Source organism: Carcharodon carcharias, chromosome 3 (assembly GCF_017639515.1).
Source record: "Carcharodon carcharias isolate sCarCar2 chromosome 3, sCarCar2.pri, whole genome shotgun sequence".
NCBI lineage: Eukaryota > Metazoa > Chordata > Chondrichthyes > Lamniformes > Lamnidae > Carcharodon > Carcharodon carcharias.
In genome coordinates this window covers 222,814,780-222,841,430 of record NC_054469.1, presented here as the reverse complement: position 1 = coordinate 222,841,430, position 26,651 = coordinate 222,814,780, and the positions used below count along the sequence as shown (strand labels likewise).

At 44.4% G+C, this 26,651-nt stretch overlaps 1 protein-coding gene across 2 annotated transcripts in view; it reads left to right on the top strand.

Moving 5' to 3' along the window:
* Nucleotides 1-26,651, top strand: part of drosha (drosha ribonuclease III) — a 159,217-nt gene that overhangs the window by 66,352 nt on the left and 66,214 nt on the right. Inside the window, exons 17-22 of one of the 2 annotated variants that reach the window (XM_041184701.1) lie at nt 992-1,099; nt 7,525-7,663; nt 9,072-9,132; nt 12,506-12,565; nt 16,480-16,579; nt 17,856-17,958. In XM_041184701.1, the coding sequence (XP_041040635.1) occupies nt 992-1,099; nt 7,525-7,663; nt 9,072-9,132; nt 12,506-12,565; nt 16,480-16,579; nt 17,856-17,958 (571 nt within the window). The remainder of the gene's footprint in view (nt 1-991; nt 1,100-7,524; nt 7,664-9,071; nt 9,133-12,505; nt 12,566-16,479; nt 16,580-17,855; nt 17,959-26,651) is intronic. The other variant, XM_041184702.1, reaches the window with a different exon arrangement.

The following is a 26,651-nucleotide window of genomic DNA, read 5'->3' as shown; positions in this document are numbered from 1 at the left end:
ATTTCTGTCAGCCCCCAGTTATTGGAGCTGGAATGTGAGGGGAGGGCTAACCAGCAAAAATACGCCTGGCATTTAATTAATGGGGGCTACTTGGGTTTATAAGGGGAGGCATCAAGTATAAAAGCAGAGAGATCATTGTTGAATCACTGGTGAGACCTGAGCTGCAGAATTGTGGATAATCCTGGACTGCACACTTCAGCAAAGATGTAAAGGCCTTAGAAGGGACACAGAGGAGATCTACCAGGAACTTACCAGGGATGAGGCACTTCGGTTATGAGGAGAAGCTAGAAAAGTTCTCTTCAGAACAGAGATGGCTAAGAAGTGAGCTCTTGAGAGATTTTCAAGATGCTGAGAGTTTTTGATAAAAGTAGATCAAGGAAAATTATTCTCACTGGCAAGTCAATAATAATAGATTTAAAATCATTGTCAAAAGGTCTAGGATGGAGATGAGGAGAAATTTCTCTCACCTAAAGGAGAAATCAAATCTGAAATGTTAATGTGGTGGGAGCTGATTTCATGAATAATTTTAAAAGGAAGTTGCTCAGGTTCTTGAGGATGAAAAAAATGATAGGGTTGCAGACAAAAAGGGGTGTGTGGTACTCAGCACGGCTGCACTTTCTAAAGAGCCAGTATGGAACACAACGTGCCGAAAGGCTGCCTCCTGCGCTGGAAGTTTCTATGATTTCAAAAGCGGCATTGAGGGCTGTCAGGAAGCCTGTGGCTTGGTTTGTTAGACTGCTGGACAGTGGAAGCGTTGAGAAGCCGACTGAAAGAGTGTAATGGTAGATTTGAACAAATTTCTGCTCATAAAGCAAACAGAGGTGCTCTCACCAGGTACATGAGGTTATTCAAATTGATGAATCTGAGTTCTCGATATGGACCCCTGATGTGTGAGGCTCTGCTTGTGAACACAATTTAGTAAAAGCAACTCTCTAGTGTATATGGAGAGGTTCCAATAATTCTTTTAGCCTGTTTATGATGTGTTTTCCAGCATGCCATGATGTTGCCAGTTTTGACCCACCATATTCGATACCATCAGTGTCTTATGCACTTGGATAAGCTGCTCGGCTACACGTTTAAGGAGCGTTGTCTCCTCCAGGTAAATATTCCTTAACTTGTCTTTTTCAGTTGTAACAATGTAATAACCACCCTGTGTTCACATTGCTCAAGTCCATGATTCTCACCTTGTTCCTCGTTTTGGTTGGGAAATTACGGGGGGGGGGGGTGGGGGGTGGTGTGTGGGGGTGTACGTGATGGGACTGGAGGCTGGTTTCTTGTGGGACCCTGTTTTGTTTGGGAGGAGGAGTTGGGGTGGGTGGGCTATCTTTCGGCATCCAGTTCGAAATTCCTGCTTCAATCAACAACGCAAATTTTACTTCCTCCACACTGATGCACACCAGCTAGGCGCCAGCAACAATCGTGTGCACGCACCCGACCCACACTGTGGCTGCTGGCACACGCGCAGTTTCTCCCGCCAAGGCGGTGCATGTATGCCATTTTGGTTCTGGGCCAGTTTAATGCTGCAATTTTAACCCCGTTAAATGGAATGTCAACTGTCAGGTTTTAAACCATTTTTTTTTCTCTTTCTCCTGAGTTGTCCGGAATTCTGCTTGCAGAATGGTTCACCCCACTCTTAACAACATAGCTACATGACCACATTATCTCTGAAACTCTGAGTTCCGTATTTAATAATGAGAGGGACGGAATGACGATTGCTTTCACTGCTTTCCAGTCACCAACCTGGTACATAAAGAGTTCATTTGTCCAAGCATGGAGCGTGCGACACTTTATAAAGGCAGTGAAAATCAATGTGCAGGGAACTTCCACATAGCACAGCTAGCTCTGTTGGTAGATGGTGGGACTCTAGATCCCTGGGTGTGGTTTCAAGCCCCACATTTATCTCTTTAAAAATAAATATTCAAAATATATTTTTATTGATGTTTACCAACTCATTATAAGATTATGAAAAGGAATTCTGAAGTGGGGTTGGGATCCTCTTTGCCAGTACCAACTCCGAGATCGCTTTGGATTGGTTCCACAATTTGTACTGAGCTCCTACATCTTTATTAATTTTTAAGTGTAATCCCACTGCAATTTTTTCCTCCCAATTGTGCCACATACGTTTTTCATTTTCTCTGTAAAGGATTAGGGAACCAGTTCCTTAATCCAGCCAGGTAGGATGCTGCTGACTGTGGTGTCATTGACTGTGTCTACACTTGCTTTTCCTGATGTATATTAATGACTTAGACCTTGTACAGGACACAATTTCAAAGTTTGCAGATGATATGAAACTTGGAAGCATTGTGAACTGTGAGGAGGAGAGTGTAGAACTTCAAAAGGACAGAGACAAGCTGGTGGAGCGGATGGACAGGTCGCAGGTGAAGTGATTCATTTTGGTAGGAAGAACATGGAGAGAGAATGTAAAATAAAGGGTACAATTCTGAAGCGGGTGTAGAAGCAGAGGGACCTGGGTGTACATGTGCATAAATCATTGAAGGTGGCAGGACAGGCTGAGAGAGAAGTTAATAAGGCATACAGTGTCCTAGACTTTAAGGGCATAGAGTACAAGAGCAAGGAGGTTATGTTGAACTTGTACAAGACACTAGTCCAGCCTCAGCTCAAGTAATGCATCCAGTTCTGGGCACCACAATTTAGGAAAGATGTGATGGGTATTGGAGAAAGTGCAGCAATTGTTCATGAGAATGGTTTCAGGAATGGGAACTTCAGTTATGAAGATGGATTGGATAAGTTGGGACTATCTTCCTTTGGAGAAGAGACGGCTGAGTGGAGATTTGACAGAAGTATTCGAAATCATGAAGGGCCTGGGCACAATAGATGAGGAGAAACTGTTCCCACTTTCAGAAGGATCGAGAACAGGAGGGCACAGGTTTAAAGTAATTGATATAAGTAATTAATGAAAGAAGCAAAAGTGACATAAAGAAAAAATTTTCACGCAGCGAATGGTTAAGGTCTGGAATATGCTGCTTGTGAGTGAGGTGCAGGCAGGTTCAAATGAAGCATTCAAAAGGGAATTAGACTGTTATCTGAAAAGGAAGAATGTGCACATTATGGGAAGAAAGTGGGGGAGTGACAGGCGAATTGCTCATTTGGAGAGCCAGTGCAGACACGATGGGTTGAATGGCCCCCTGTGCTGTAACAATTCTCTGACTGTGTGCGGGAAATACTCCCCCCTAGTGTTGAGGCATCGTTAAATGCAGCCTTGTTTTAATTCCTATTGCTGATGGTGGGATCTTGCTGTGCAGAGAATGCTCTGATGTGCCTTTCACAGACATTTACCCTTCTTTGGAAAATCTGACAAGGAAATATTTGCAGAGCCACCAGGAAAAGACAGGGGAGTGGCACCAGAAGGTGAACTGCTCCTTCAGAGGGCCAGCACAGACCAGACCAGCCTAACTGCCTCCTCCTGTGCTGGAACCATTCTATGATGCTAATGCAGCAACCTTTGCCTCTTAAAAGTTCAGTTCAAACACAGCATAAGAAGCTTCACAGTTTATAACTATTTGAAAGTTTTCCAATTACTGGAAAAAGTAGGAGGTTGACCTTTTCTTTGTAACTCAATAGAGAATCAAAATGTCCATTGAAAAACTGCAAGGATTTTAGCTCGCTGCTTCTCTTTTATTCATCTGCTGACCCTTGTTTCCTCTGTGGCTAGACCGAAAACATTCAGAAGCTTTGTTTCAGTGTGACTATGAAGCTATGTGTTTTCTCACGCGCCAGTGTGGGTTGTTAATGTTTAAAAAATCTGGTGATATTGCATCCTTATCAATTACTCCAAAAGGTTTGACCTTTTAAGTCAGGAGCTGGCCTTCCGTGCATTGATGATTTGTATTCTGCACTGAAATTTGGTGGGACAGTTGAGATATCCCTTCAGGTGCCGGTGTCTTTACGTCACTCTTATTCCTGAGTATTTTTGTTTTAACGAGATCACTGAAAATGGAGATTACAAGTAAAAAGAAAACCTGTTCTCAGTTGTCCTTTCACTGAGTTTTAACTCTTGAGACCCATGAATGTGGAAAGGTTGAGATGCTCATTATCGTAAAGTTATCCTCCCTTTTATATGTTAGAGTCTTTGAGCAATTTAGATGAACTCAGTTGCTCTTTTCAAAGGGTCAGTTATCCATTTGGACACTTCCAGTTGCACAAATTGAGGAGTGTCATCTGTGGCACAGTTGGCAGTGCACTCATCCCTCAGCCAGAAGGTTGTAGGTTCAAGTCCCACTGCAGAGACAAACATCAAGGCTTGATGCTCCAGTACCGAGGGAGCGCTGTACCGTCGGAGCTGCTGCCTTTGGTGATGAGTCGTCAGACCAAGGTCCAAACTCTCAGCCGGGCATTAAGAATCCCAGGGCACTGTTCCAAAGCGGAGTTATCTCTGGTGTCCTCACAAGTCTGGGATCATAATTCAGCAAAAGTTGACACCTTTAAAAGGGGAAGGAAGTTGATGAAGAGAGCACATTGTTTTAATGAAATGAATAAAATTACTTCTTCCAGATCACTTCTCACCAACAAAATATGCAGCATATCTTTCTGGATGCACTGAACGCAATGTAAATTGACAGGGGTCAAGTTTCTGCTTCGGGTGCAAATTGTGCCCAGAGCTTTGCTTATTTTCAAAAGTCTCTCTCTCTCTCTCTCTCTCTCTCCAGTTCCTGTTCAAACTCATTTGCATATCGCCAAGTAAAATCTGCCTAGAACCAGTGCAACCAGCAGTGTTTTAGCTAGATTTTTTAAAAGTTTGTTTCAAAATAAAATGTCTTGTTGTATTTGCGAGTAGCAATTTGGTGCAGTTTGATTAAAAGGGTTGAAAAACATCACAATAAATGGATGTGTTTAATCAGATTGTCTCACCCACCAGCTGCCAGGGACCCAATTTTAAATAACTAGTAATGACTTTTCAAAACGACACACAGTTATTTCCTAGTTAGATGGGGATTAGATAGTTTATTTGTAAACTATAAACAAATTATGTTCAAAAGATTTTAAAACATACTTATTAATATTGTTATACCTTAAAAAAAATGCTTAATTTTTTTAATCCAGGTGATTGTTAGTGGCGACATGAGGATAAACATTTTACACAACGAGTGGTTAGGATTGGGAATGCACTGCTCAATAGGGTGGTGGATACAGATTCAATAATAGTTTTCAAAAGAGAATTAGGTAAATATTTGAGGAAGCAAAGTTTCAGCAGCATAGAGAAAGAGTCCGGGACTGGGGCTTTACTAGATTGCTCTTTGAAAGATGGGCTGAATGGACTCTCTCTCCTCCTCCCCCCCGCGGCACTAATGTGTGGCCTGAATTTCACACTTGGCCTGTGTGCCAGGTCGGCGGGGCCCAGAAACAGACAGGCAATGCGCTTCCGCCCGCGCTCGGACCCCTGCCCGCAATGGCCAATTAGCGGCCGGCCAAAGTGACAGGTGCGCTGAGAAAGCCTCAGCGCTGCCGAGGAGGGTGGGAAGAGGGCGGGCTCCGACAACAGTGAGGCTGCGAGCGGGCGCTTCTGGAGAGCTCCCTGAAGGCAGACAGCTGCTGCGGAGCTGCCTCTGGGAGCTGCGGACCTGGGCGGATTAAACGACTGGAAGAACATGCACCGCACTGTGTCCATGCAGCACATTCAAGCACCCGACAGCAGAACTCAACGTACATCAGTCCCCAGCTGGTATTTTTTTTTTACTACATTTCGCCCCAGACATTTCATCCCATCCTTGGATGAGCTTTTGTTAAAACCGCGCCGGTTTTGCCTGTGCGACGAGCGTGAAAACGCACGGGCAACGTAAAATCATGGACAGTAGGCTTTTTAATGGCCTTATTCGGCCCTTTAATTGTCGGCGGGTGCAATCTGACCCCCGCGCACACCCGCCGACCTCGATATTGCTCGCCTGCGCGATGACGTCCAGACACACGCCCCGACATTCATTTTGCGCAATTTTGTGTGGGTTCGGGTTGGCTAAGCGCCCGCCTGATCAACGTAAGATTCCGGCCTGTGATTCCAAACTCGCAGTCGTTGATCTGTTTGTTGGGGGGGGGGGGGCGGCGGCGGTTGGAGAGGGGGGGGGTGTGGCTAGTTTTGTGGGCGGGGCCTGCTTCTTGCACCATGTTTCCCAAACCAGTGCAGGAAAGGTGAGCGGCTCTGAACGTAAGCGGTGAAGTAATGAAAAGGTTATAATTTGTTTTTTTAAACGTTGCATGAATGCGATCTTGCATGACCCTGTGCGTTCTTGAAGCATGATTTCACTAATGGTATCGGCCGCAACGTTGCAATTAACTTTGCGTTGAGAGTGATTTTAAATTCATCCTTGGAACATAGGCAATCCGGTTGCTCATCCCTAGTTGCCCTGCCTTGAGGCAACTGAGTGGCTTGTGAGGCCGGGGCAGAGGTGACTTTAAGAGTCAGCCTCATTGGGTTGGGCCTGGAGTGGCTGAACAGATCCTGCGTGCAAGGATGGCAGGTTTCCTTTCTCAAAGGACATCAGTTGTGTCTTTTCGATGATCCGACAGATTCAGAGGGGGCTGAATTCTTCGCTGAGCCGGTGGGCGCGCGCCCTACCTGCTCGAGCGTGAAATGAGGCGCGAGGGTGTCGGGCCAGGGTCCCGACATCGTGGCGCACCCGCGCGATATTTCGGTCGGCAAAGCGCCCGCCGACCATTAACAGGCCGGCTAAGGCCGTTAAAGGATCAGTTGAGTTCACTCTTTCGCCGCCCGTCCAACCTCACGGTCGCCAAGCAGGTGAATCGGCCTTTGGAATCTTCTGTGAAACCTCACCGGCGGGCGGGATGAGGTTCTCAACGGGGAATGAAAGTAAAAATGCTAAAGGCTGGACTGTCATTTACAACATGTCCCTGCTCACGTTGTAAACGGTTGTAAGTTTTTTTTTTAAAAATCGCTGATTGGTTTTTGAAAAGATCTGCAACTCCCTGCAGCAGCCGTGTGCCCCAGGGAGCTTTCGTTGCGCGCAACTCGCGCAAAGCTCTGCGCTTGCCCTCCCTCCTGCCCCCCCCCCCGCCCCCGCGGCGCTCAGCGTTGTAGCGCACGTTTCACGCCGGCTGGCCGTTAATCGGCCGGCCGGCCGGCGCCAAATCGATGTCAGGGCCCCATCCCAGGCCTACCTCCTGCACCAGCCCGGCAAGGTAAAAATCCTGCCCACAGTGATTTTATTTTCCACTGATAGCTGCTTTTTAAATTCCAGACCGCTTTTTTTTTAAAAAAAAAAAGTACAAATTCTCTAAAATGCTATGGTGGGATTTGAACTCTCGTTCTCTGGATTATTAGCCCAGTCCTGGATTGCTTATCACAGCGATAATTGAAACAAGTCTTGTTCTATATAACTCAGGACATGCTAAACTTAGAAGCAAGTAGTAGTTCGCACAAGTAGTCTTGGGAAAATCAGTGGTGGAGTTATGAATTGCTGCTAAGAGATAGTATTTTATCCTGGACTTTCTGTTGAATCTTGTTTATGGATGGCTAATTCTGTCTGACCTTGCCTATCTCTGACTTGCCTTTAGCTTGCAATGACCCACCCAAGCCACCATCTAAATTTCGGAATGAACCCAGATCACGCAAGAAACTCTTTGTCAAACTGTGGCATCCGACAACCCAAGTATGGAGACAGGAAGGTTCACCACATGTACATGAGGAAGAAAGGTAAATGGGACTCTGGGCCGCAACAGCAGTTGGGTTTTATAATGTGTCGGAGAGGCTTACGAACCATCGTACAGTCTGGGTTTTCATCTCTCCCAGGAGACCATGTGGTTTCAGGTCGAGTGGCGGGTGTATGTTTTGCACGGGACAAGTTGGATGCTCCGAAGACCCTCTGGACCATCCAGTCAGTCCCACCCAAAATATACACTCTCCACTGCACCTGAAACCAAGTGATCTCCCAGGAGAGGTGACAAAACAGATAAAATCCTACCCCAATTTGGGGGATAAGTATTAGGGAAACTCCATCTCCAAGCCAGGCAGTGTGATTTTAAACTAGCCCAGGGGGTCATTATGCCCCTACGTTTTTGTAAGAGGCGATGTCTGCCTCACAGCCAGTAACAGGCCAATCTCTTGAAAGGACTCAGTGAGTCAGCATCCATCGTGTGAGATTTGGTGAGTCCTTTTTTTTTGTGCACTTGTCGACCTGATCTTTTAAGTAACGGTCAGGAAGAAAGGCGGTTCTCAACGTGTTGTACAGAAAATGTCGGTGCACTCCGGATCTTTCCCACTCTCCCCTTCCTACTGCACAAAACACTACTGGGTTACGAACTTGAGAAATCTACTGTAATAAAGTCACGCCTTTTCTGTTTCACGGACTGCAGCGATTAAGAAGGCAGCTCACCACCACTTTCTCAAGGACAATTAGGCATGGGCAATAAATGCTGGCCCAGCCAGCGAAGCCCACATCCTGTGAACAAATGAGAAAATAAACGGACAAAATCGAAATCACAGAATTAACAATGGAGTTGCCTGTTATTAAAATTGGATTTGACTTGCTAAGTTCCAGTGACCCATATGAACAGCAGAAATAGGAGAGTAGACGTGCAGCCCCTCGTGCCTGCTCCATCATTCAGAATCACCACGGCTGACCTTCTGTCTCAACCGGACTTTCCCACCAGCTCCCCATATCGCTGTTTCCCTGAGAGACCAAGAATCCCTCTGTCACAGCCTTCAATGAATTTATGACTGAACGTCCACAACCCTCTGGGGTAGAGAATTCCAAAGATTCACAACCCTTAGAGTGAAGTAATTTCTCCACATCTCAGTCCTAAATGATCGGCCCCTTACCCTGGCCCTGCTCGTTGTGGTGAAGCACACAATTCTGTGAAGTTAAGCTTTCAAAGTGGAAGCAAGCCAAAACATTAATGTTGTTTATGAATTTCGGATACAGGATCACACCTGTCAGACCACTGTGTGCTCCAGCATCTTAGCATTTATATATTGCAGGGAATCTGTAGGTATGGCCCACAATACTCAGTAGTGACTGCGTCTTCTGTCCAGTATTTCAGTAGCTTATCTTTGTCAGTGAATCACACTGTACATTTTCTGTTTCTGTGTTCCTCTTTAACAGGCATAAACACCTTAATAAACATTATGTCACGCCTTGGTCAAGACGACCCAGCTCCCTCAAGGTATGTGTTTGATTTCCTTTTTGGAGAAAGCATGGCTTACCTTTCCTTCAGCCCCTATTTAATTATTGGGGGAACCTTAATGTGCCACACATGGGCTCAGTGGGTGTCCCTCCCTACTCTGAGTCAGAAGGTTGTGGGTTCAAGTTACTCCCAGTGTAGTATTCTGCATTATGGGACGTGCCATCTTTTTGTATGTGTTAAACCGAGGTCTCTTGGGTGGATGTAAAAGATGTCATGGCACAATTTTGAAGAAAAGCCAGCGAGTCCTGGCCAATATTTAACCCTCAGCCAATGCCACGAAAAACAGATTGTCTGCTCATTATCTCATTGCTGTTGTGGAAGCTTGCTGTGCGCAAATTGGTTGCCCCGTTTCCTGCATTGCACCAGTGCCTATACTTGACAAGTATTTCATTGGCCATAAGGCACTTCGGGAATAGCCTGAGGTTGTGAAAGACATGATAAAAATGCATGTCTTTCTTTTAATAGTTTACTTCAGTTCTTGTGTGTAGGCATTTCCCAGTAACTGGAAAGCATTAAGTGTTTGTTTAAGCTGCTGCCTTTGTTGTGTAGGGTACTCTTGAACTTGTGCATAAGTGAGCAGGATTTTTGCAGTTGTCTGTAAGATAGTTTGCAGTCTGCTACTCGAGATTAAACCAGTTACTGATCAATTACTTAGCAATGCAAAACAATTAAATTTGCTATATTTCAAAAAATTTTCCAATTGCAAACCAATTTCAGCTCTTCTTAAATGTGCAGACTAGCACCTCTCTCGTCTGAACTGTTTTGTTCTTGCACCACATCTGTTCATAAGGGATAGCATTTACAAAAGCTTTCAGGCAGATGGGACTGATGCAGAACCGAACCCTTTAAATAAAGCACTGGCATTTCCGCACCATCTGCCTTTGTTCAAAAGTGGAGAGCTCTGCGTATTCTTAATAGACGTGTGATTTTCTGCCTATTGCTTTGCTGCTTAACGCATGGCTTTCTGCCCATTAAAAATGAACAGTGAAACTTGAGCTAGAGGAAGCACAGAAGCTGAAAATGGCATCCGCACTGTATAGTATTCCATGGGTTTTGTGATTGGTGGATATGGAGAACGCGTGGAATTGGCATCATGCTGGTCCTGAAAGCCAGATCTGTGCAAGGGGTTGAAGTTGTACACGTGGGAGTCCGGTCCACTGAGATGCTGTAATTAAAGCAACTTATGGATGTGTTTTAAATTGGGAATCTCCCATCCTAGACATGATCAATCACATTAACCCTTTCTAGAACGTAGAAGCCTTGATTCACGGATGCATTGAGTTTTCTCCGTTGCTGTGGACAGGACTTGGCGACACAGAACATGGGTCGTTTGGACATTGTCAGGTCCGTTTAGGCGTAGGATATCACGTTGCTCATTGCCACTTAAAATCTTTTATTTAAATAGCTGGGAAGGCAAACCTTCAATCAGAATGACGTTGCTTCCATCATTTTTAGATATGGCAGTCCCGGAGAAGTTGGAGCTGGTAATAAGTTTTGAGGTTTTGTCTAGTTTAGGAAAGACACCATTCTGAAAATAAGATATAGAACGAGTTGATGACGTGACAACACAGTCCCCTGCTTTATAAAACTCGTAAATAGTATGTAAATGATTGAGAATTTAATGAACTCAACCTGACAACATATGATTTATGAACTTTAATACAAAATGCATCGCGCAGTAGACCTTTCATTGTTATTCTGTAAATTAAGGAGACTTGCATCTTGCAACATATTGTATACTGTAATGTTCACGATTGTGCAATCCTTTTATTATTTTATACTTGTTTTTATTTTAATAATTATCTGTAATTATGTTCTGAATTATGATTGTTTGTTTTATTCATATCATCACAATTTAGCACGTGCCACCATGATAATTCTTTAACAAACCAATTATCCATCTATTCATATTTAATACTTAACAGATTGATGATCCAATTGACAAATCCAATCTTTCAACTTCTGCTATTTAGATGTTGTAATTTTTACATAAAGAATGTTAAAAAAAACCTGAAAATGGTAAAGGTGAGGCAGACTTGTGGGCCGTGGGAAGATTTGAAATAAAACCAGAAAATACACACATTGTTATGTCATCTGCGAGCAGGTGGTCTCTTCCCCTCTTGTCCTCATACAGATCATTGAGAAAACTGAAGAGGAACAATGAGTCTAACATTAACCTGTGCAGGACTTGGCTAGTGACTGGTACCCAGGCAACACCAGAAGCATTAATAACATGTTAAGTCCCTTCGCCAACCCATAACCTGCCTGCAAATCCCTCAGGGCTCAGCTTTACTCCAAATCCTCTTGTGTCGCACCGTCAGTACCATTTTGAAAACTGAGATACACGTTGTCAATCGGCAATCAACTTAGTAACTTCCTTTCTGCCAGGTTTAGCGTCTTTTCCATAAGCCATATGAAGTATCTCTAATCCCCTTTTCTCCCTGTTAATATGGTTGTAAAGTTTCTTTCTAATAATCCCTTCTAGCTACAGGTTTGCAACAGAAAGTCAAACTAATGGGTGTGCAAATCTCTGTTTCGGACTACTTTCCTTTTCACATATATAGGCCACAAGCCCACCTGCAGGGAGTGGGGGGAAAGCCTTCAGACACCGCACCCTACTATTCATTTTTTTTAATGATTGGTTCATGGGATGTGGGTGTCTCTGGCAAGACCAGCATTTGTTTCCTTTCCCTTGAGAACAGTTAAGAATCGACCACATTGCTGTGGGTCTGGAGTCACATGTAGGCCAGATTGGGTAAGGATTGGAGGTTTCCTTCCCTAAAGGGCATTAATGAACCAGATGGTTTTATAACAATCGGTGATAGTTTCATGGTCACCATTACTGAGCCTAGCTTTCAAATCCAGATTTTTAAAAATAAATTGAATTTAAATTCTACCAGAATATTCGCCTGGGCCTCTGGATTACTCACCCAGTGATATTACAATGATGCCATTGTCTCCCCAGAAAAAGGCACACATCATCTGCCACATCATAACACAAATGTGTTTGTTGCTAATTTTTTTAAAATCAAGTATTGGGCAATGGCCTAGCCTTCGCCTTGCTAATCCATCTCCACTTATTGGGAAAGGAGAATGGGCAATGGTGGATTGGCCGACTGCTAAATGCTCTGAGCGATCACCTTTCTGTTGATTTTGGTGGAATGGACAGGCTGCATAAGGGGGCCACTCGTTCCCTCAGCCTATCTGTAAAATGCAGTCGAGATCAGGATTGGTGTTTACTTCTTTTTAAAAAAAATAAATAACCTGCTACACATGTGAATCTCACTCGTTAATTGCGGATGATGTTAAGCTTTCAATTAATAGTTACACTGTTTTTTGTTTCTTTGTGAAGGATTAACCACAACGAACGACTGGAATTTTTGGGAGATGCAGTGGTTGAGTTTTTAACAAGGTAGGGATTTGATGTTCATCCATTCAGTTTTAATTTGTAGTGACGATTTTCATTACAGTGTGTATTCTTAATGTAAAACAAAAAACAAAATACTGGAAAAAAACTCAGCAGCTTCGGCAGCATTTCTGGAGAGAGAAACAGCATTAATGTTTCGAGTAGAATTTGACTCTTCTTCAGAACCAAAGCAAAGTGGCGACGGGATGGGTTTTACTATTGGCTATTGAAATGGGGGGAGGGGGAAGGAAGAACAAAAGGGGAGGTCTGGGATATGGTAGAGAGTGGGAGAGATTACAAAGATGTCATGGAGCAAAAGGCAAAGGGAATGGTAATGGTTGTAGTAAAGAAACAAGACATTTCTCTAGAGCGAGTGCTAATGGCAGAATAATAAAGAGCGGAAAGCAAAAACTAGAAAAACAAGATTCAGACCAGCACGTGGCAAAAAAAACAGAATCAGACCGAGCTCAATGCCTGAAATTGTTGAACTCAATGTTGAGTTCAGAAGTGCCTAATCGGAAGATGAGGTTCTGTTGCTCCAGCTTGCATTGAGCTTCACTGGAGCAGACCGATGACAGAAATGTGAGCCTTAGAGCAAGGTGGTGAATTAAAATGGCAAGCTCGGGTTCATAGGTGCGGACTGAGCAGAGGCGTTCTGTGAAGCCATCACCCGATCTGGCTTTGGTCTCCCCAATGTAGAGGAGACCACGTTGGGAGCAGCAAATACAGTATACTGAATTGAAAGAGGATTAAGTAAATCACTGCTTCAGCTGGAAGGTGTGTTTGGGTTTTGGGTAGTGAGTGGAGGTAAAAGGGCAGATATTACATGTCCTGCAACTGGAAGGGGAGATGCTGTGTGAAGTGCTAACGTGTTGGGGGTGATTGAGGACCAGGGTGTCACGGAGGGAATGGTCCCATCAGAATGCTGACAGGGGAGGGGAAGGGAAGGGAAGATGTGTTGGAGGTGATGGAAATGGCAGAAGATGATCCTTTGAATGTGGATGATGGTGGGGTAGTTTGTGAGTACAGCGGGAACCCTATTGCGGCTCCAGGAGGGAGGGGAAGAGGCGAGAGCATAAGTGCGGAAAGTGGGTGGGCACTGTCAGTCATAGTGGAGGGGTTGAGAAAAAAGGAAGACATGTCAGCAGCACTGTTGTGGTAGATTACGTCATCAGAACAGATGTGTTGGAGACAGAGAAACTGGGCGAATGGAATGGCGTCCTTACAGGAGGCAGTTTGTGAGGAAACATAGTCGAAGTAACTGTGGGAGTTGGTGCGCTTATAAAGAATACCAGTAGATGGCTTGCCTCCAGAAACGGAAGTACTGGAGATGGACCTTGTGAAGGTGAGAGAAGGATGTATATTGGAAGCAAAGTTGAAGAAGTTTCCAGTTCCGGATATGCGGGTTCCCATAGCAACACCTTTTATTTGAAGGAAGTGAGACAAGTTGAAGGAGAAACTGTTCAGTGAGAGACCAAGTTCAGCCAGGCAGAGGAGGGTGGTGATGGATGGGGATTGTTCAGGCCTCTGTTCAAGGAAGAAGCGGTGAGCCCTTCGACCATCCTGGTGTGGGATGAAGGTGTAGAGAGATTGGATGTCCAAAGTATTATGACACAGCTGACGGTAAAGGCTGAGTTGCTCAAAGCCCAGAGGGAAACTTGAAACAACTGTCATAACCCATTTTTGCAATTTGTATGTTTCAAGATGCAGGCTTTGAATTCAGCAGTAATAAGACCACCGAGTCTCAAGAGGTTTTTTATAAAACTAAATTAAACATTTATTACTACAAGAAAAATTGTAAACACACACATACGTCTACAAAATTACTACTTTAATATATACAAAAATCCCGTAATTAATCTGACTCTCAGTTACACCCCTGTTGAAGCAACAGTAAAACTCATAGATTTAAAAAGACCCCAGGCAAAGCACTTTTGACTTTACAAATTCAAAATGAGGTTCCTTGCAGACACAGTTACAGATGTACAGGCTGATTAGACCTTAAATGCCTCTGCTTTGCACACACAAACTTATTTCTGTTTATACCTGGCTTTTCCTTTCAATATAAATTTCACATTGTATTACTAGGTTTTTAAGCGTTACATCTTCTAACAATAATATCCTTTCGTTCCACCAATTTTATTAGTAAGCTGAAAAAGATAAACACATTGCTTGGCACCTTCTAGCTAGGTGCAAGACTTCATCCATCCTTTTGAATGGTTTATTCAACAAATGTAAATGTATGCTTTACCTTCTAATTTCCTTACTGTTTCCCCAATTAACATCTCAAAACTACTATACATCAAAGCACCCAGACTAGCTGGCTTTAATCCAATTAAACATACACACATGCACACACATAGACACAGACACCACTAAACTCTATTTAAAAAAATAATTTCCAATAACATTATTGACATTAATCTCTTCATGACAATAGTGAAGAGGAGGTGGTTAGGGCCAGGGAACTGGAAATTCTTGAAATGCCGTAGAGTGTCAGAAGAGTCATAGATGTAGGTGGAAAGAGACTGGGCAAAGGGAGAAAATACCGAGTCAAGATAGGAAGAAAACAAGTTCAGTGAGGTAGGAACAGGTATAAATGATGGGTCTGCCAAGAGAGTTCTGCTTGTTGATTTTTTGGGAAGGAGGTACAAGTCATCTGTTCGGAGTTGGGGGGACTATAAGCTGGTGGGAAGCTGTGGAGGGAAGATCTCCACAGCAGATGAGGTCAGTGTCAGTCCTGGAAGCAATGGCTTGATGCTTGGTTACTGGGGCCATGGTCCAGGGGAGGTGGGAAGAAGCATCTGAGAGTTGGCACTCAGCCTCTGCAAGGGAGAGGTCAGTACGCTAGAAAACAACAGCACCACTCTTGTCAGCAGGTTTGAGAACAGAGTACAGCAAGTTCAGAGGGAGACAGGTGTGCTTTAAGAATGTTTGAAGCACAGCGTGTCAGAAACTTGGCTGAAATGTTGTGGAATGAAAGACTAAAGGCTGCCATACCCATGATTCTGCCCTAAGCATAGCTGCTCTCAGTCACATTGTTAATGAGAGGTGTGAAGTGGAAAATAGACACCTTCAATGGAAGATGTTGTCAGTCCACAGACCTTCCTGTATGAGCAGGGAGTTCCAAAAGCACGTGTGACTCCTAAGCCAGGGTCAGTTTGGGATGTGGAGAAACGAGGGGAAGAAGGTGCAAAATTTTAACATTGTTCGCGTTTGAGCTTTTTAACATACATTTTCCATTTAACCTACACTGAGGTGTTGTCGGACCAGGAGCCAATTTCAAAATTCTCCTCTGTGTTTTCCAATCCCTCCATGGTCTCCCGACAACCCTCCAAAATATCTGCGCTCCTAATTCTGGATTCTGGCACATGCCTGATTTTAATCGCTCCACTAGTGGCAGCCAGGCCTTGAGCATCTTGGGCTGTAAGCATCGGAATTCCCGCTTTAAACCTCTCCGCCTCTCTCTCCTCCTTCCAGGCACTCTTTGAAACCTTGACTTTCAGACTTTGACCGAACTGTTGATCATCTAATCTAATATCTCCTTATGTGGCTCAGTGTCAAATTTCGCTGAATATCATACCTGTGAAGTGCTTTTGAGGTGCCTGACTGCCCGAAGGGTGCTATATCAATGCTAGTTGTACATTTTCTATTTTAATGAGAAATATTCAAAATGATGTGATCTAGTTATGTAAAGATGACGTCTTGTCCTATAAGAAATGCTTAAGCATGCGTAAAAAAAATTTCAGTTATCAGTGCAGTAATTTGGGAGAATGGTAACTTTGTCAAATTGTGTGCGATAGATTCGAAGCATAAATGGTAACATCGTCATCTGATGAAGGCAGCTTTACAAAGAATGATTGATGTGTTAAATGTCGTCTCAGTGTCACCCTGTTGAATTTGCTCCTTTCTGCTTCCAGCGTGCACTTGTACTTTCTGTTCCCAAATCTGGAGGAAGGTGGGCTAGCAACCTACCGCACAGCAATAGTGCAGAACCAGCACCTTGCTATGCTCGCCAAGGTCAGTATTTTGAGTTGCGCAAGGTCCATTGTATTGGTGCACAGTTCTCTCTCTCTCCCTGGGACTCTTGGGACTTGTTGGCTAGTGTTGTAATTCATAATACGAATGTCAAACCCCCAATTCCGTTAAAAAGCAGTTTTCCAAGCCAGATGTTCCATTTCAGTAATTCAAGAAGATCATAGCTGATCCTCCACCTCAACTCTACTTTCCCTCCCAATCTCCATAACCCTTGATTCCCTTCATGGCCGAAGTCTTTAACAATCTCAGTTTTGATTACACTCCGCGATTGAGCGTCCACAGTTCTCTAGGTTAGAGAATTCCAAAACATTCCCAACCCTTTGAATGAAGAAATTGCCCCTCATCTGGGTCCTACATGGCAAACCCCTTATTCTGAGGCTATGTCCCTGTGTTCTAGTCTCTCCAGCCAGGGGGAAATGTCCTCTCAACATCTGCTGTGTCAAACCCTCTAAGAATTTCTTTTATTTCAGTGAGAGCGCCTCTCATTCTTCTAAACTCTAAAAACTGTTGGTCCATTCTTCTCAATCACTCCTCATAGGGAGATCCTCTTATCCTAGGAATCAATCTAGTGAACCTCTGTCGAACCACCTCAAAAGCAAGTAGATCATCTCCTTCATTAAGGAGACCAGATCTGTTCACTGTACTCCAGTCAGTTGCTCTGTAAGGACATTTTTCCTTTTGCTAAAACCCATCGAGGCTCAGTGGGTAGCATCCTCACCTCCGACTTGTGGGTTCAAATCCCCCTGTAGAGATTTGAGCACAAAAATCTATGTTGATGTCCCAATGAATCACTGGAGGAGTGCTGCACTGTCCGAGGTGCGGCCTTTTGGATGAGAAGTTAAACTGAGGTCCCGCCTGCCCCCTCAGGCGGATGCAAAAGATCCAGTGGCACGATTTGGAAGAAGAGCAGGAGAGATCTTCCTGGTGTTTTGGCCAATATTTATCCTTCATTCAACGCTGGCGGAAAAATCTACTTATTAACTTATTGTTGTTTGTGGGAGCTTGCTGTGTGCAAATTGGTTGTGATGTTTCCTACATTACAGCAGTAACTGAACTTCAAAACTACTTAGTTGGCTGCAAAGCACTTTGGGATGTCCTGAGGTTGTGAAAGGCGCTATAGAAATGCAAGTTTTTTGCTTTCATGGGTTGGATTTGATCTCTCAAAGTCTTGGATTGGCCATGAACACTGTTCCACCCATTAATGGAGCTCTTTTCTGAGCAAATATGTATCAATTTTGATTTTTATTTCTTCCCACAGAAGTTGGAATTGGACCGTTTCATGCTGTACGCCCATGGACCTGACCTCTGTAGGGAATCTGACCTACGTCACGCTATGGCTAATTGCTTTGAAGCTCTGATAGGTAATTAAAAACGGGTTGTACCGGTGAAAGTTATGGCTTCGGAGGAGCGCTGTATAGAAATTCAGGTTAGAGTGGGCAGCGCGGTGGATGAGGAATCTACAGGCGTCGCTTCTAGGATTTCTGTGCCATTGGCATTTTTGTCAGAAACCAAAACTCGGCGATCTGCTGGCTTATTTATTTCAGCTGATCACTACAAGCCTTTACTTAGTTTTGTACGACTGTTTCAAATGCTGTAGAGGGCAAAACGGGCAAACGAGCGTGTGCTCAAGACAGCTGGTGTTAAGAGGAACTTGTTTGAGGCAGCGATGTCGAGCTCGTGTGTTCTGGGCACGGGAGGGGGAATGTTTGGAAAAAGAGGTAATGCGAGGCCGAACACCTGGAAAACGTGCGCAGGGAAGATCCAAGATGGCAGGGATGGATAATATCAGAATGTGGACTGGCCTCTTAATGGGACCAGCAGTGGGTGCAGTTGAGAATAGAAATCACTGGAGAAAGATTGTTCATAGTGCGGCTAACCCTCGGAATGAGGACGGATGGAAGACAGACAGAGGTGAAGTTTACCAGATTTGCACTCCCACTAATGAGCCATGCACCAACCAAGAACTAGTCAGGAAATATTATATTTTGGCTATGTGGAAAATTGTTCAGGTATGTCCTGTACACAAAAAGCAATTCAAATCCAACCCAGCCAATTACCACCCCATTAGTCGACTCTTGATCATCAGCAAAGCGATGGAAAGTGTCATCAACAGTGCTTTCAAGCGGCACTTACACAGCAATAACCTGCTCACTGATGCTCACTTTGGCTCCCACCAGGGCCACTCAGCTCCTGACCTCATTATAGCCTTGATTCAAACATGGACAAAAGAGCTGAACTCCCGAGGTGAGGTGAGAGTGACTGCCCTTGAAATCCAGGCAGCATTTGACCAAGTGTGGCATTAAGGAGCCCTAGCAAAACTGAAGCCAATGGGAATCGAGAGAAAAACTCTCCACTGGTTGGAGTCTTACCTAGCATAGTCCTCTCATCTCTGTCCTGGGACATTACTGCAGGAGTTCGTCAGGTTAGTGTCTTAGGCCCAACCATCTTCAGCTCCTTCATCAATGACCTTCCCTCCATCATAAGGTCAGAAGTGGGGATTTACACTGATGATTGCACAATGTTCAGCACAATTCGTGTCTCCTCAGATACTGAAGCAGTCCATGTTCATATTCAGCAAGACCTGGACAGCATTCAGGCTTGGGCTGACAAGTGACAAGTAACATTCACCCACACAAGTGCCAGGCAATTACCATCTCCAACAAGAGAAAATCTAAACATCTCCTGCTTGACATTCAATTGCATCACCATTGCTGAATACCCACTATCAACATCCTGGTGGTTACCATTGATCAGAAACTGAGCTGGACCAGCCATATAAATACAGTGGCTACAAGAGCAGGTCAGAGGCTAGGAATCCTGCGACGAGTAACCCATGGCCTGACTCCCCAAAGCCTATCCACCATCTACAAGGCACAAGTCAGCAGAATGATGGAATACCCTCCACTTGCCTGGATGAGTGCAGCTCCAACAGCACTCAAGAAGCTCAACACCATCCAGAACAAAGCAGCCCACTTGATTGGCACCCCATCCACAACGTTCACTCCTTCCATCACTGACTCACAGTGGTAGCATTGTGTACCATCTACGAGATGCATTGCAGCAGCTTACCAAGGCACCTTCAACTGCACCCTTCAAATCTGTGACCTCTGCCACCTAGAAGGACAAAGCCAGCTGACACATGGGAACACCACCACCTGGAAGTTCCCCACCAAGCTACACACCATCCTGATTTGGAACTGTATTGCCATTCCTTCACTGTCACCAGGTCAAAATCCTGGAATTCCCTTCCTAACAGCACTGTAGTTGTCCCTACACCACATGGACTGCAGCAGTTCAAGAAGGCAGCTCACCATCACCTCCTTGAGGGTAATTAGGGTGGGCAATAAAATACTGGCCTATCAAGAATCACACAGTGCAGGAGAGGCCCTTTGGCCCATCAAGTGTGCACCAACACATGAGAAACACCTGACCTACCTACTTAACCCCATTTACCAGCACTTGGCCCATAGCCTTGAATGTTATGACGTGCCAAGTAGTCATCCAGGTACTTTTTAAAGGATGTGAGGCAACCCGCCTCCACCACCCTCCCAGGCAGCGCATTCCAGACAATCACCACCCTCTGGGTAAAAAAGTTTTTCCTCACATCCCCCCTAAACCTCCTGCCCCTCACCTTGAACTTATGTCCCCTTGTGACTGACCCTTCAACTAAGGGGAACAGCTGCTCCCTATCCACCCTGTCCATGACCCTCATAATCTTGTACACCTCGATCAGGTCACCCCTCAGCCTTCTCTGCTCCAACGAAAACAACCCAAGTCTATCCAACCTCTCTTCATAACTTAAACGTTTCATCCCAGGCAACATCCTGGTGAATCTCCTCTGCGCCCCCTCCAGTGCAATCACATCCTTCCTACAATGTGGCGACCAGAACTGCACACAGTACTCCAGCCGTGGCCTCACCAAGGTTCTATACAACTCCAACATGACCTCCCTACTTTTGTAATCTCTGCCTCGATTGATAAAGGCAAGTGTCCCCTGTGCCTTTTTCACCAGCCCACTAACATGCCCCTCCGCCTTCAGAGATCCACCTATCAGCAGACCATGAACAAAATAGCCCTACCTCTGACCAATATTGCTTTCAAGTGTGACTCCCCACTAGGGGCTGTGTATCGAAGAATTTAATTTTGAATGTGTGCAAGAAACAAATTTTCGTCCATGTGGCTGTACCCAGTAAGTCTGAAATTATCCAGGCATGGTGGACCATGGGCAAGGACTTTTGGTAGGGGGGTGGTGGAGGGAATAAAACTAACCTTAAAAGTCTATGATAATGTTATGCACCCAGAAAAATAGATAGTCAGCTGTGAAAGCATATTATTTAGCACCTTCACGATTTTAGTATTATGAGTCATTTTCCAGTTAAAAACATTTGGTGGAATTATTCTGCATAGCTAACACTTAAAGCAGAATGATTCTTTTGAAGTTAAACTAAATTTTGGCATTTGTCAGGATGGGTTTTTAACTGTTAAGTTATCATAGCTATGATATATTTGCACACAAGATAAATCATCTCTAATCATCTTGACCGAAATGAATTAAATGATGCGTGTTGCACATGTTGCTTGTTAAATGCGTTCGCATCTTTTAACTGGCGAAATACCCAAGAATTAATAAAGTGCTGTGGTTTGCAGTCCGTGGTAAGTCATTATCATTGACGGTGATACAATAACTGTTTTGGGTTTGGGAGCAACATTGGATTTTTACAAACTTGCTTCAATGATTAATGTTTACTAATTGATCTCCAGTAGTGCTGTACACAGGGAACACAACAGTGTGTAGCTGTGAAGCAAGCTAAATCACTGGGCCAGTTTGTTCGGAGATAACTCAATTCCCATTTTAAACTCGTGCATTCTGTCCTCGTTGTTACACGACAACTGTTTGATTTTTAAGTTTAAACTTCAGAAAATTTGAGGAGCGGGAACATGAGGTTGTTCGGAGGAGAGGCACTAGAAGGTGGGGAAGCAAGTTTGGGAAATCTTTCGGAGCCTCTTTCGGAGCCACTTCCAGGCCTGCAGGCTGGAAACACATAGAAATGAGGTTTCCTCAACGCTTCTGCCAGTCCTATGAAAAGGAGCTTGTTTGGAATTTTCCAGCCTAGTAGAGAGAAAGTTGAGGCAGTATTGTGTCAACATTAGTGAGGAGGATTTAATCGCACTGTGTCCGGTCTGTGTCTTTTGAGTATTGCTGAAAAGAGACATGCTGTCAAAGCTTTTCACCCTGTACTCATCAGGGCAGAATCGCATAAATACCGACTCTCAAAGGGGACAACAATTTGTACTGCATGAGAAGAGGGTGCAGATTGGGTGGCAAGCGTCCCAACAACTTGTGGGTCGTATTAAACAGCACATCCCTTTGGCTGTTCACAATAGGCAAAGTATTAGCCGTACTCAACTAGCCCGTGCTTGCACAACTCAGGACAGAGTGTCCAACACTAATGTGATTCCACAATTGCGCAACACCTACTAAACAGCCCTGATTGTGCTACGAATTACACTTGCAACCAATTTAAAATTACCGGTTGTGCCCGCAGTGTGGCTCACTTACATGTGCTGGAAGCTCCACATATTCACACACAGGGCCCTGCCCTTTGAAAATGGGAAGAACATGTCCACACATTGTGCCTTTTCCAACAAAACAAAAGCTTGGGGGAACAGCCATTCCCAGGTTCATTCCCCATGGCAATGCCTTGACCAACCAGAGTCAACTTGCCTGGTTTGAATTTAAACAAAAGCTTGGAGTTAACTGTTCCCTGGTGCGTTCTCCATGGCAATAACTCTACTAATCGGAGTACACTTTCCAATCAATCAGCGTCCTCCTTCTCATGCAGTATAAATTGTTGTTCCCTTCGAGATTTGATATTCTTGCAATTCTGTCCTGATGAGCGCAAGACAAAAAGCTTCAACAGTATGTCTTTTTTTCCAGCAATACCAAATGACTATAAGAGGAATTGGAATTTAGAATGGAAAGTGTTGTCACAAAACTATGACAAGATGATTGCTATCTCGTATATAGTAGTAGTAGGGATGAGGAAACTGGGATAGAACTGGAAACCAATCTTTACACAGTTATAAGCTTTTATTTACAGAGACACACATTACAGATCCAAAAGCCACAGTTTCCACCTGCTCCCCTATATATAGGAGCGCAAGTCAACCCCCAGTTATTGTTCAACACCTGAATACAACAGAACAGTCAATTAATATACAACAAGAAATGCACTCTTGACGTGAAATAGCAACTGCTGTGTGTCAGTGTGACATCTTTACTATTGTTACAATGTGAGGTTGTTACAGACCGGATGAGAGACAACTGCTGAAATCCCTGTCCATTCCTAACTGTATGTAATCAGTAAGCTTTTGAGAGGGAGAAATGTGAAATGTAAGAATAAATAAGTATAATCGGATAGACATTACAGAGATATGGCTGTAGGATGACATAGATTGGAACCTGAAGATTGAAGGGTACGTGACATTTAGGAAGGACAGGAAGCTAGGGAAAAGTGAAGGGGTAGCTCTGTTAATTCGCAGAATAGAGAAGGATGAGAAATTATAAAGGCAAGAAGCCATTTATGGGAGTGGTGCACAGGCCCCCTAACAGTACCCACCTGGTAGGATGGAGTACAAAGGGAGAGATAATGGGAGCTTGTCAGAAAAATATGATGATAATCATGGGGGATTTTAATCTATATATACACTGGAGAAATCAGATGGGCAAAAGTAGCTACATGAGGAGCTCATGGAGGTTTTCAGGATTGTTTCTTAGAGCAGCACATTCTGGAGCCAACCAGAGAGCAGGCTATAGTAGACCTGGTATTGTGCAACGAGACAGGATTAATTAATGACCTCATAGTGAAGGTGCTCCTAGGTAGCGGTGATCATCAGTTGATTGAATTTTACATTCCATTTGAGGGAGAGAAAAGTGGACCCAAGACTAGTATTTCAAACTTAAATAAGGGAAAGTATGAGGGCACGAAAGCAGAGCTAGTTAAAGTGAACTGGTAAATTAGGTTGAAGGATAGGTGGATAGAGATGCAGTAGATGGCATCTGAAGCAGTCCATGTGCAAATGCAGCAAGACCTGGACAATATCCAGGCTTGGGCTGACAAGTGGCAAGTAACGTGTGCCGGGCAATGACCATTTCCAACAAGAATGAATTTAACCATTACCTCTTGACATTCAATGGCATTACCATCGCTGAATCCCTAACTATCAACATCCTGGGGTTACCATTGACCAGAAACTGAACTGAACTAGCCATATAAATACTGTGGCTACATGAGCAGGTCAGGGGCTAGGAATCAAGCGGTGACTAACTTACCTCCTGACTCCCCAAAGCCTGTTCACCATCTAGAAGGCACAAATCAGGAGTGTGATGGAATACTGTTCATTTGCCTGGATGAGTACAGATCCAACAACACTCAAGAAGCTCAATGCCATCCAGGACAAAGCACCCCATTTGATTGTCACCCCATCCACAATCACTCCCAGCATCATCAACACACAGTAGCAGCAGTGTGTATTATCTACAAGATGCACCACAGGAACTTGCAAAGGCTCCTCAGGCAGCACCTTCCAAACCCACAACTGCTGCCACCTAGAGGTACAAGGCCAGCAAATGCATGGGAACGCCATCACCTGGAAGTTCCCCTCCAAACCACTCACTATCCTGACTTGGAAATGTATCGCCTTCCTTCACTGTTGCCGGGTCAAAAATCCTGGAATTCCCTTCCTAACAGCGCTGTGGGTGCACCCACACTGCATGGACCGCAGCGGTTCAAGAAGGCAGCTCACCACCACCTTCTCAGGGGCAACTAGGGATGGGTAATAAATGCTGACCTCGACAGTGATGCCCACATCCCATGAGCGTGGCAAACATATAAAGGGATATTTCAGAATACGCAGAGTAGATGGATTCCAGTGAGAAAGAAAAATCCAAAAATAAAAATAGCTGGAAAAACTCAGCAGGTCTGACAGCATCTGCGGAGAGGAACACAGTTAACGTTTCGAGTCCAATGACTCTTCAACAGAACTAAGTAAAAATAGAAAAGAGGTGAAATATAAGATGGTTTAAGTGGGGGGGGGAGGGGAGGGGGGTGGGGTGGTGTGTGTGTGTGTGGGGGTGGGACAGGTAGCTGGATAGAGGGCCAGTGATAGGTGGAGATAACCAAAAGGTGTCATAGACAAAAGGACAAAGAGGTGTTGAAGTTGGTGATATTATCTAAAGGAATGTGCGCATTAAGGGTAGAAAGCAGGACGAGCAAGGTACAGATAGCCCTAGTGGGGGTGGGGTGGGTGAAGGAATTGAAAAAGGCTAAAAGGTAGAGATAAAACAATGGGTGGAAATACATTTAAAAACAATGGAAATAGGTGGAAAAAGAAAAATCTAGATAAATTATTGGGGAAAAAAAAAGAGGGATCGGAAAGGGGGTGGGGATGGAGGAGAGAGTTCATGATCTAAAATTGTTGAACTCAATATTCAGTCCGGAAGGCTGTAAAGTGCCTAGTTGGAAGATGAGGTGCTGCTCCTCCAGTTTGCGTTGAGCTTCACTGGAACAATGCAGCAAGCCAAGGACGGACATATGGGCATGAGAGCAGGGTGGAGTGGTGAAATGGCAAGCGACAGGGAGGTCTGGGTCATGCTTGCAGACAGACCGAAGATGTTCCGCAAAGCGGTCACCCAGTCTGTGTTTGGTCTCTTCAATGTAGAGGAAACCGCATTGGGAGCAACAAATTCAGTAGACTAAATTGAGGGAAGTGCAAGTGAAATGCTGCTTCACTTGAAAGGAGTGTTTGGGCCCTTGGACGGTGAGGAAAGGGGAAGTAAAGGGGCAGCTGTTGCACCTTCTGCGGTTGCATGGGAAGGTGCCATAGGAGGGGGTTGAGGTGTAAGGGGTGATGGAGGAGTGGACCAGGGTGTCCCGGAGGGAACGATCCCTGCGGAATGCCGACAGGGGGTATGAAGGGAAGATGTGTTTGGTGGTGGCATCGTGCTGGAGTTGGCAGAAATTGCGGAGGATGGTCCTTTGAATGTGGAGGCTGGTGGGGTGATAAGTGAGGACAAGGGGGGACCCTATCATGGTTCTGGGAGGTAGAGGAAAGTGTGAGGGCGGAGGCATGGGAGATGGGCCGGACACGATTGAGGGCCCTGTCAACCACCGTGGGCGGAAAACCTCGGTTAAGGAAGAAGGAAGAGGATGATCCTTTGAATGCGGAGGCTGGTGGGGTGATAAGTCAATCCATGATTAACTAAAAAAAGTTAAATATAAGAAAAAGCAATTGCGCAACGATGTGTGACAGGTCAGAAGATTGGACAGAATATAAAATACAGCAAAGAATGACAAAAAGATTAATAAGGAGGGAAAAATTACATTCTGAGAGAAAGCTTGCTAGAAATATAAAAACAGAGAGTAAGAGTTTATATCGATGTTTTAAAAAAAGGAGTTAACAAAGTGAGTGTTGGGCCTATAGAAAGTGAGTCTGGGGAATTAGTAATGGAGAATAAGGAGGAGGTGGATAAACTGATCAGGAATTTGTCATTGGTCTTCACTCTAGAGGATACAAGTAACTTCCCAGAAATATCTGTAAACCAGGAAATATTTTTAAGGCAGAGCCACATAGATTCTTGATAAGCAAAGTGGTGAAAGGCTATTGGGGGTAGGTGGGAATGTGGGGTTAAGGTTACAGTCAGATCAGCCATGATCTTATTGAATGGTAGAGCATCCTCGAAAGGCCAAGTGGCCTACTCTTCCGAATTTGTATGTTTGTATGCTTTTTATCGCCTGATCGTGAAGACAATTTGAATAACCAGCAGCAAATATTTACGTGGGTTTAAATAGAGAGGATTGTTTATTTACATACTCACCCCAAAATCTAACACTGCGGCACTCGCTCTCACAGTCTCAGACACACAGAAAAACTTGAAGAAAGTACAGTTCAAGAGAATAGCGCACTTTTGCAGCAAGAAGAATAGTTCATAATTCACGTGATTGTCTTGTTCTGAAATACAAGTGTTGCAGGCCTGACTTAAGAAGACGCCTTC